At 33.9% G+C, this 10,187-nt stretch overlaps 1 protein-coding gene across 1 annotated transcript; it reads right to left on the reverse strand.

Annotated features, from left to right (window-relative positions):
• Nucleotides 1-342: 342 nt before the first annotated feature.
• Nucleotides 343-3,886, reverse strand: LOC111387785 (protein NRT1/ PTR FAMILY 4.3-like). Its single transcript, XM_023012375.1, has 5 exons — nucleotides 3,614-3,886; nucleotides 3,141-3,358; nucleotides 2,233-2,673; nucleotides 1,825-1,952; nucleotides 343-1,464 (listed from the first exon to the last, which is right to left on the reverse strand). Exons 1-5 carry the CDS (start codon nucleotides 3,747-3,749, stop codon nucleotides 573-575), a joined length of 1,815 nt encoding a protein of 604 aa, XP_022868143.1. The 5' UTR covers nucleotides 3,750-3,886; the 3' UTR covers nucleotides 343-572.
• Nucleotides 3,887-10,187: the final 6,301 nt, after the last annotated feature.

Below are 10,187 nucleotides of genomic sequence, written 5' to 3' on the forward strand. Positions count from 1 at the left end.
TTTGGCCAAACCCGAAAAGCTAGCAATACGACATATGTGAATTTGATGAAACTAAAATTATGCGAAAAAATGGGGTTTGTAGTGGTAGCGATGAAGTCGGACCTGTTTTATTATATATATGATGTGTATTAGGGTTTTATAATACCATATCATTCGGATTAGCTGCACTTTTTGTAATTATATTTGATGTAGTGAATTTCTCCTACTTTGCCCTAGGTTTTTTCTCAACTTGGGTTTTCACGTAAATCTTGAGTTCTTATTCTTAATTTTATTTTGCGTATTCTCGCTTTTTCATAACATCACACTCAACACTCACATTGAATATATTTTGACGATTAAATCTATAGTCAATCCATGTGGTTGGCGATAGATTTATTGATAATTATAGTGCTACATATATTTCTCATAAAAAAGCAATTACTAATGCCATTTTCTATACATGTACACAAATGCCATTATCCTAATAGATCCATTATGGCATTACTTCTTTTCCATTTCTCTGTTTACCTACAAGACTCAGGGAATGCAAGGAACAAAAAGAAAAAACTTCCCTTTGATTCCCACACTGTCATTTAAGTTATGTTTTCATCTCCCACAATTTTTGGGGTGCTGCGATTGAGATTGTACAAATCCTGGCCGTTAAAATCAGGTTGTGGTGAGGCTGATGGAGATTGGTTGTGAAAGTACTTTTTTGCCCAGAACAGATAGTTGAGGAAATTAACGAAACTTAGAGCTGCTAGCAACCAATAGAACAGGTCTAATCTGTCCTTGTTGAGATTGTTTTCACTGAGCCATCCACCACCAGAGGAATGTGAAGTGACCTTGTTTACAAGATAAACAAGTACTGAGCTGAAGTAAAAGCCAAATGAGTATGAGCAGTAAGTTATTGCTGTTAAAAAGGATTGCATTCCTTTCAAGGACTGTTTGTAGAAGAATTCGATTAGGCCGACTGCTGTGAACATTTCTGATATCCCAAAGATCAAAAACTGCGGCGTGATCCAGAACAAGGACAATTGTTTGTTTGAATTCACAGCAGCATTCCTTCTCTTGTTCTCCATTATGGCTGCTGAGATCATTGAAAATGTAGCGGTAAAAAGGCCGAATCCTATTCGCTGTAAAGGAGTTATTCCGGAGTCATGTCCAGTGATTTTTCGAGCAAAAGGGACGAAGAATGTGTCATAAAGAGGGAGTATGAATATTAGAATGATGTAAGGGATGGATTGAAGAGAAGCTGGAGGAATGTGGAAGGATTTGGTTAACTGAGTGTTCATAGAACTTCCTTGTTGAACTGAGAATGTCTGTAATTGTGCTAAGATTGTATTGAAAACAATTGTGCATGCAAATATGGGAATAATTGAAATCAATATCTTTACTTGCTCTACTTGGTTTACAGTGCAGAGCCTCCATGGACTTTCCCTTTTGTTATTTCCATCTTCAAGTTTTATACAGGCCTTATTCAAGAACCTGAAAATTTGATATTCATTAGTGGAACTGTTGAAGAATACATAAATGTGGGATTCAAAATAGTATTACAACAGGCAAAGATCATTGACTTGAGTCTCGCTACCACTCATTTATTGAAATCGTGCACCTAAGATCTTTGATAAAACTAAATAAGGCCCTGTTTGGTAGGAATTAAAATCAAATTTTTAGTAGATTTTGATAAAACTTAATGAAATGTGTGGTTGAAATATTGTGGGTCCCGTGAAACCTGTAGTTTAAAATTAATTGTTGACTTTGACTAGGTTAAAATCTGAATTCTAATTTTCACCAAACAGAATATAAATAAATTTGGCATGCACGAGAGAGGGCTTCGCACTTTACCTGAATCTTTCAGTTAGTTGAAGATTGCCATCATTATCACTATTAGGGTCCTTGCATTGACTTCCATGAAGCATTCGAGGATCAGACGGACAGAAGTGTTTTCTCTTTAATATTGCAGCCACGAACACCTATGTGAACAAACCTAAAATAAGTTAAGTTGATTCAAGAAAATTTTATGTGTATATTTTGTATTATAAGCAGGCACTTTAGTGATGAACTTTTTCAAGAACATGAACCATAAGACTTCAAAAGGAGAGAGTAAAAAATATTTTAAACAATCAATTGAACTTGAACCTCTTTATTTTAAATTCATTATTTCTGATGAATTGAAACCCACCGAGTAGGACTTGTATCGAACCTAAAGTATATGCATTTCATTTGTATAAAAATTAGAAGCACTTTTCTTACTTGTGCAATAGGAGTCAAGATGCTGCCTTGAGGAGGCTTGTTCCTGTAAAGGAATGTTCCACAAATCAAGCTGATTAATCCCAAGGCCATGGCAGCAGCCGAGATTCCGAACCCGACGTCCATTCCGGAATGTGTTTGGACCCAAACAAGGAGAGTTAAGGCAACAAGTTCACCAATGGAGAAGGCAAAGTATGCAGCATTGAAGTATTTGGAAAGCTTATTGGATTGATTTGGGTCAATCTGGTCAAATTGATCAGCACCATGAGCTATCATGTTGGGCTTAACACAGCCACTCCCTAATGCAACCAAATAAAGGGCTACAAAAAATATCGAGGATTTGAACCCCTTGGCTTCTTCACAGTTGTCTCCGTCAGTTACCATGTTGCATTTTGGTGGTCTTAGTTGGGGAAGATGGGCTTGAACTGATAGTAATATGAAACCCTGTGTATGATGAAACACACGAGGATTGCAATTTTCTGTAAATTTTCAAAAAATTACGAATATAACGCAAAACTAGAACTTCGTCTAAAAGTTTTTCCATCTAAACAAGTAGAATACTATAATGGTGAGAGGGTATCTCCAGAAATATACTATTGCTGGTCCTAACACGAAGTTCGATGTTTTGCTATCCATAAATCCTTCTTATCGTAACATGGTATGAGAGCAAGCAAATGGTCTTAATTTTAACTCTATTCACCTCTAATTTATGAAAATGATAATATAATGATTCCGAATCACATAAAAGGGGTGTAATAAAGACAATTTGAACACATAAACTTGTTCTGTAAAATAAGTTGAGAGGTTTTGGAACCCATGAAACATGTGATTAAAATTAAGTTGACAAAGTTTTAGAGGGTAGACAGTAGAGATAGAGACAAAAGTCATTGGGAAAGGAAAGAAATACATACAGAAAGTTCCACAAAGCCAAAATTGAGCATGGTCCAAAAGCAACCAAGATAAGAATCAGAGAGGTAGCCACCAAGAAGTGCTAGAATGAAGACAGTTCCTATAAAATTTGTCACCATGTTTGCAGACTTTGACAATGAAAAGTGCATCTCATTTATCACATATGTTATCAGGTTGTTCCCAACTGCTGCTATTGCCATTATCTCAAATCCTTGGAGCCCTGAAAATTGCAGTCAAGAAAACACCAATGAAATTTATGCAACTGCTATTTTCATATACAGTATCAGACTGGCTGGCTGAGTACTGTATGCAAATATTTTACTCAATTTTATCAGATAGAACGTAATTTTCAAGAATGTTGCAACCGTACAAGGACTAAAATATCATCACTTGACAACCCTTTAAAGTTTCTTCTCAAGATTTTAGATCAAACACTCCCACACATATACACACAAAGAAAGAGAGGGAAGGGTACCTAGAACAAAGGCAGAAGCTCTCATTCCACCATGCTTATTGGGATTGGAAGGCTTTCCTCTCCAATCAACAGTAGTAGCCTCTTCACAAGTTCTTTTCCCTCTGTAATTCTGTCTACCTGTCCCTGCTGTCTTCATTTCCTCACTCACTCTCTCTCTCTCACACAAACACAAGATGGAGAATTGAGGGTAACTTAAACTATATGATTCATGCCTTTGGCACCCTACCCATCACAGCTTATATTCTGCAGGAAACTAAGAGAGCCGTGAAAAACTCGTGTTTCATTCTAATCTCTATGCTGAATTTGAGGAAAGTGGTCCCAATGTCATGTTGGTGGGATCGACATAGGAGAACCATGTTTAGCGATAGCAAACCTCAACCCATTGTTATATTGTTCAATAAAGTTTGCCCCTCGGGCATAATCCAGTGGTATAAAGGACAGAAGTGAGATAGTCTCGGCCTTGCTAGCAACTGCAGTATGAGGGTTCGATTCTTGAGATATGGAATTTGACTTTTTGTGGGCACCAGTGTACGGGCAAATTCTTGTTCCCTGGTCTGTTGGAACACATCCCGCGATTTACCTCTCTCAAGATGCTCCAAGGACAGGACGGTGAGGACCCTCAAAATTGGGATTTAACCCTTTTTCCAATAAAGTAGAATAATATTATACAGCAATCAATAAAGCATCATTCTGGGTGGCACTAGGTCCATTTTCTTGTCTAATGGACCCTGTGAACCGTGCTAATCATCCATAATCATACATAGCATTATTCTTTATTTATACACTCCTACATATTTGAATGTCCCATTCAAATTACGGGATAATTATGAATAGATGTGAATTTGAAAAATTCTCAAATTAGTGCGATAACTAGTATTAACTCGTCATATGTAAATAATGCATATCAAAGAGTTATGTTATTTCGAATTTGATACGATTATTCCAATTTACTTCAACATGTCCAAGATAAAATTTAAAAGTGGAGTAAAAACTTATTGATCCTCAACGCTATGCGATGTTCTCAAATAGCTCTTCATATTATTCAATGATTTCATGAATATAAATTATTTAGTCACTAAATGCCTGCCTTGTGTAACATAACCGTGACATGACAATTAAGTGTCCAGATCAATGTCAAAATATATAAGTTAAATCAGTTTCACCTTTCTTTCAATGTATAGAATCATTCTTAGCCATAAAAGGACCAACACTGTAAATTTGAGTAGCTAAATTTTGACAGATTTAAAATCTATTGTTGGAAATAAATTCTAAAAAATTAGGACCAAACGTGGGCTAACTTGAAAACTTTTTTGGTCAAAGGTACAGCTTTAATTTTTTCCCCTTTCGGCATAAGACTACAAGTGAATGAGTAATACATGCATGCAACAATTATTGTTTAATGGGATCAAGACATTTCAACAAACATGTGACCGTCATAAGAAACAAAAACTAAGAATAGACCCCTCAACTCAAACAAATATCAATGCATGCTAAAATTGTGAAATGACCTTCAACTGACAGCAAAGAAGTACAATCGAGAGAGAAGAAGATAAAACGTCTATGGCGTACTTTACTCACTTTGACATGGTAATGTCAAGTTGAAAAGCATGGTCGAATTGATCTTAAAAGTCACTTGACTAATGACTGGTGATAAGCTTAATTTCTACACTTATTTTGACACTTTTACAGTTGCATTTTATTTTTTTTAATTATTATTTTGAGGGTATTGGAGTTGACTTCTATTGAGTTTAGTTATTTTGTGAATTTATGACAAACCCTCGAACTTGAAACGTGTCGATGAAGAAGAGGTCAAGAATTAGAAGCAAAGAGATGTTTCAAGGTTAAGATTTATGGCTGAGACGAAAACCCTAACCTTGGGAATTAAAAGATGAAGAGAAGAGGGCAATACTTGCGGAACACGAAGAATAATTAGAGTATAAAGATTGATGTCGAGATTTCTAGTAGGTAAATGACATACCAATTGGAAGCTTATCGAGTTAAGAATCCAATGCAATTTACGGATCATTATTGGAAGCTTTTAGAGAAGTTATACACGTTAGAATATTAGCTGCACGGAGCAAATTGCTTTTGCGCGAGCAAATGTTACGCGGAATATAAGAAAATTATGTTATTCGTGGGAAGAAAATTGTTAGAAAATAGACCTAGTACCTACACCTATATATGTTTCTTCGTAGACAATTTGAGAGATTGGAGATCAAACTACACACTTTATAATTATATTTTCGAAACCTCTCTAAAATGCTCGACGTGTTTTCAGCTTAATTAGTTTTTAGTTTAAAGTAAATTCACTCAATGTTTGGCATAATTTGGTTAATATATACACTTTTCATAGTTGTTTAAAAATATGTGTTCTTTTTGAAAACTACGAATGAATGCCATAATAAAGGAAACAAAAAGAAGTTTTAGAAGAAATTGATTTGTTCTTGATCTAACTCCAATTTTCTTTTACGAATCTTCATCTCACTTTAAATAAAACTTAGAAATGAGAATAGGATATTAACAATACACTATTAGAGTGTGTTTGATTGATATTATTTTTCACAAAAAATGTTATTTTTCCACAAAAATTCATATTTTTTGAATGTTGGATCGATAATTTTTTCATGAAAAATACTTTTGAACTTTTGATCGTGTGACCGTATTTTCCTCAAAAATAAGGAAAAGATTTTCTTTAAAGAATGTTGGTTTTTATTTTCGAGTAATTCACTCTCTCTGTCTCTCTCATATCTATTCTCTTTTTCTCATCTATCCACCATTAAAGAATAGACAAATATAATATTTTTTAGATTGAAAGCTAAATCAGTTAAATACATTTAATTAATAATTTTCATACAAATAAATTCTAAACAATTGAATTGTCTATAATTTATATTCAGTCTGTGCAAATTCTATATTCACAATCAAACGGACCATAATATTTTAACTTCATATTTCTTCATAACCTGTTTCATTTATAAAATAGTTGACAAACTATGTGATTTTGTAAATATCAACTCTTAGACATAAATCGACTTGAGATGATGAACTCGTCTTCTTCAAATGGACGTAATTCGATGATGTCATCTCACACACACAAGTGTGTGGATGTGATGTTATCAAGTACAATGAATGGGGTAGACAAAATTCTTGTGTGGGAGACAAAGTGGAGACATGGCTTGTGTTTATTGTGGATCATATTCTTACATACCTGAAAACACGTCTTAGGTACAACCAAGATGAGATATTGCGTAGCTTCGTAGGTAAACTTAACAAATCAGAAATCTGTTGAAAAATTTTCAACATCAAGGGATTGGAGAAAAAAGAATATAGAAATAATATCAAGAAGATGAAAATAACGAGAATAACAAAACCAAATATAAAGGTTTAAACACGACATTATATCGTTATCCTCAAACAATATTTGCCCCCTCTCGGATACGATTTCGATGCTTAAAGGGTTACTCAGCAAATGGTTTATAGGAGTAATCAAGCCTTGTTGCAGAAATACACAAAAGCACAAATATTTTTCTACCCGAACTTGAAGAATACGAGAGAAACATGAATATGGAGGGAAAGATGTTTAATCCTTTCGTGTGGAATAATTTATATGTTTTTCACATGTTTGTAATGGATTTTCAATGTCCATCAATCACTTATTTATAGTCATGAAACATTGCTACACGAATTGGTGTCAAAGAAAAGTGAAAGGCTGCCAAAAATATAATAAAAAAACTGCCTCCAACGGCTAGCAATTGCTCTATGCGGTCGCATAGAGCATACCTATGTGACCGTATAGGCATTTCATAAGCAAGGCCTAACGGCCCTGCAAGGTCTCATGTGACCGAACCCTTAACGGGTTGTGCAGTCGCATACATGAAGATGATTGGAGTTACAATTAAATTAATTTTTGTATTTCTTTGAACAGATTGGAGTTAGTACTTAAATTATCGAAAATCTAGATTTATGACTATCACCAACGTTCAAATATACATGAGCTGACATGCGCTCTCACATAGAAAGAGAACCGTGAATTCTTTTGCATTTATTTCTCATTGTTAGTGTTACACTTTTATTTCTTTCACTATTGTAGAAACGCCACGGCTTCTATCCATCATAATGTTGATTTATGTCCTTACCATAATTTTATTAATTTCAGCTCGAACATTTATATTTTGGCAACATTTATTTTTTTGTTAAGAATTTTTATTTATATATAGGTTTAGAGGGTATTTGACACCCATTTTTATGGAAAAATGAATTTTGGAATAGTAAATTGATGGGGAATGTGTAAATAAAAAATACTGAAAAGTTTTTGATTTATGCGTAATATCACTTTAATAAAAAATGTGTGATTAAAAAGAAGAAAGAGAAAAATGTATTTTGATAAAAATGATAATCAAACAGGATTTTAGTATTTTTGAATAATTAGATGAATAATCTATCATATTTCTTAGGGTCCGTTTGATTGCAAAGATGAAATTTAGGTGGAAAGAAAACGAATTTCAGGGAATTGAATTGCCTAGAAATTATTTTCTTGGGAATTGTAAATTATTGTGTTTGATTGGTATAATTTTCTACGTCAAAAATATTGGAATAAAAGTATTTTTTGGTGTTCGTTTGACTTTATTTTACATGAAAATTTTCAATTAAAGGGATGAATTTTACTGGTATTGGAGATGAAATTTGTTTTCGTTGCAAAATAAAAAATTCAAGAAAATCATTTATCTTTGGTGTTTGTTTGGCTTTGTTTTACATGAAAATTGCCAATTAAAAAAAAATATTTTTTTACAATAATTCTTAGAATTTATTTCTATTGCCAAAAAAAAACAAAAAAAAAGGTAGATTAGCCTAGAAAACCAATTCCCATCATATGATTTTCAAGGAAAACTAAGAAAATGTAACAAACCAAGAAAGGGAATTCAATGGAAAAAATTTGCTATGAAACATGATAAAAAGTGAAAGTTGAAAAACGAATTCAATTTTCCATGGAATTGGTACCTATCAAACATGCCCTTAATGTTAAGATCATTTACCTCAGAAGCTCTCTGAACACATTCAACAAATGACCAACCGCGTCTTTATCAAAATGTTATCTATACACCAAGACGGGAACTGTGAGCGCCAAGAATATTAAATAAATAAAAAGTCAATAGTTGGGTTGAGTGAAGATTAGAGGGATGACAGTAATGCTGAAGGAGAAAATTGTGTACTCACACGAAACACAACGACGAATGTATGGTCATGCCATGTGTCTTATTGTTGGAAGCATATGTGCCTTTACTGCCATGTGGTGCTTACGTGTAAGCTCCGAGGAGCCAAGATATAATAACAGAGTAATGTTATTCGCAAGTTTACTACAACAGTCGTCCTTTATGACACATACGATAGATGATTATTTGAAGTGGTGTGATCAATTCAGGAATATTATAATGTGGCATGACACTGACCGTGTTGGGTTCAATTCCCATTAACGGAAAATTTAATTAAAAGTTCACTCGGGGCAGACCCTCTAAGGGTCAAGCAAGGTTGTTTGCCCTCACTCAATTTCCAAAAACCTTCTATTAGTCCTTTTCTAAATATAAATTTTCAGATTTTTTTTTATTTCTTTCATAATTTATTTTAGCCTATTTTTTTTATTTCCTCCCCACTGAATCATAAATCTGAGTTCGTCCCTGAGTACACCAATAAAATTTTGAAGGAGAAAAGCTCTAACAACCAAAGTGTTAGGTGGATTGGATTTGGAACACATGGGTCTCAAAATGCCGGGCTTTTGAATTTGGAGCTCTTCCTTCCGAGTTTCTGTGGGCTAAACTATACGTGCATTGTATCTAATTTCATTGAATTTTGATCAACAACTCTTCTAGCATAAGCATTTCAATTTTTGTATGGATTTAATCACCAATCACAGATTTGCCAATCAAATGTTCAGTGATATGTCCCAATCAATTTCTATTATTTAAAGGTTTGATTAACGACATACGACATCCTCTATTTCTTGACAACATCTTGAGTGATTCAACAACAACCAAAAGAGTTCTAATTGATGATGAAAATCGTCAATATTCCAAAGTTAAATTTTTGGTACCTGGTGAAAATTATTCTTTATCTATATTTTTGTTCAATATTATTTAAGTTTATACGTCCACCTCTCCCACAGTGGCTCTAATCCTTGATTCCAAAAGCAACAGGGCTTCTCAATGGAGGAGCCTTTGACGCATCGTCGCATGAATATGGCATTATTGACATAGGAAGTGGGAAACTACCTATCATTGCACAATTGAGTTCCATTATGACAGGAAAATTTTCTTGTGTCTTGTTCCATGCTTAGACATTGTCTCTCGACAAGTAGAATGAATTTTGTGGCAATCCTACAGTTTTCGGATATAGAGTGTTCTCTACTCCTGTAGTTCCAATGTTGTTAAGAACTTTCTATTTTGTGATATGGAAAGAAATCAATATCAAATAATACTGATAGAATTTTTATATTAATAAACTCCAGAAAGATGTTCACTTTCTTTTCTAACTATAGTATAAAGTGGAATCAACATTGAGTTTTAAATCAAGTTGAACCGGA

This window comes from Olea europaea, chromosome 3, assembly GCF_002742605.1.
Source record: "Olea europaea var. sylvestris chromosome 3, O_europaea_v1, whole genome shotgun sequence".
Taxonomy (NCBI): Eukaryota; Viridiplantae; Streptophyta; class Magnoliopsida; order Lamiales; family Oleaceae; genus Olea; species Olea europaea.

Excerpts from the sequence above, each read along its gene's own strand:
- LOC111387785 (XM_023012375.1), bottom strand. The coding sequence starts at position 3,749 with ATGAAGACAGCAGGGACAGGTAGACAGAATTACAGAGGGAAAAGAACT. Across the intron at positions 3,359-3,613 it reads AGCTTCTGCCTTTGTTCTAG|GGCTCCAAGGATTTGAGATA; the intron begins GTACCCTTCCCT and ends TGCAATTTTCAG. Across the intron at positions 1,465-1,824 it reads CAACTAACTGAAAGATTCAG|GTTCTTGAATAAGGCCTGTA; the intron begins GTAAAGTGCGAA and ends TCAAATTTTCAG.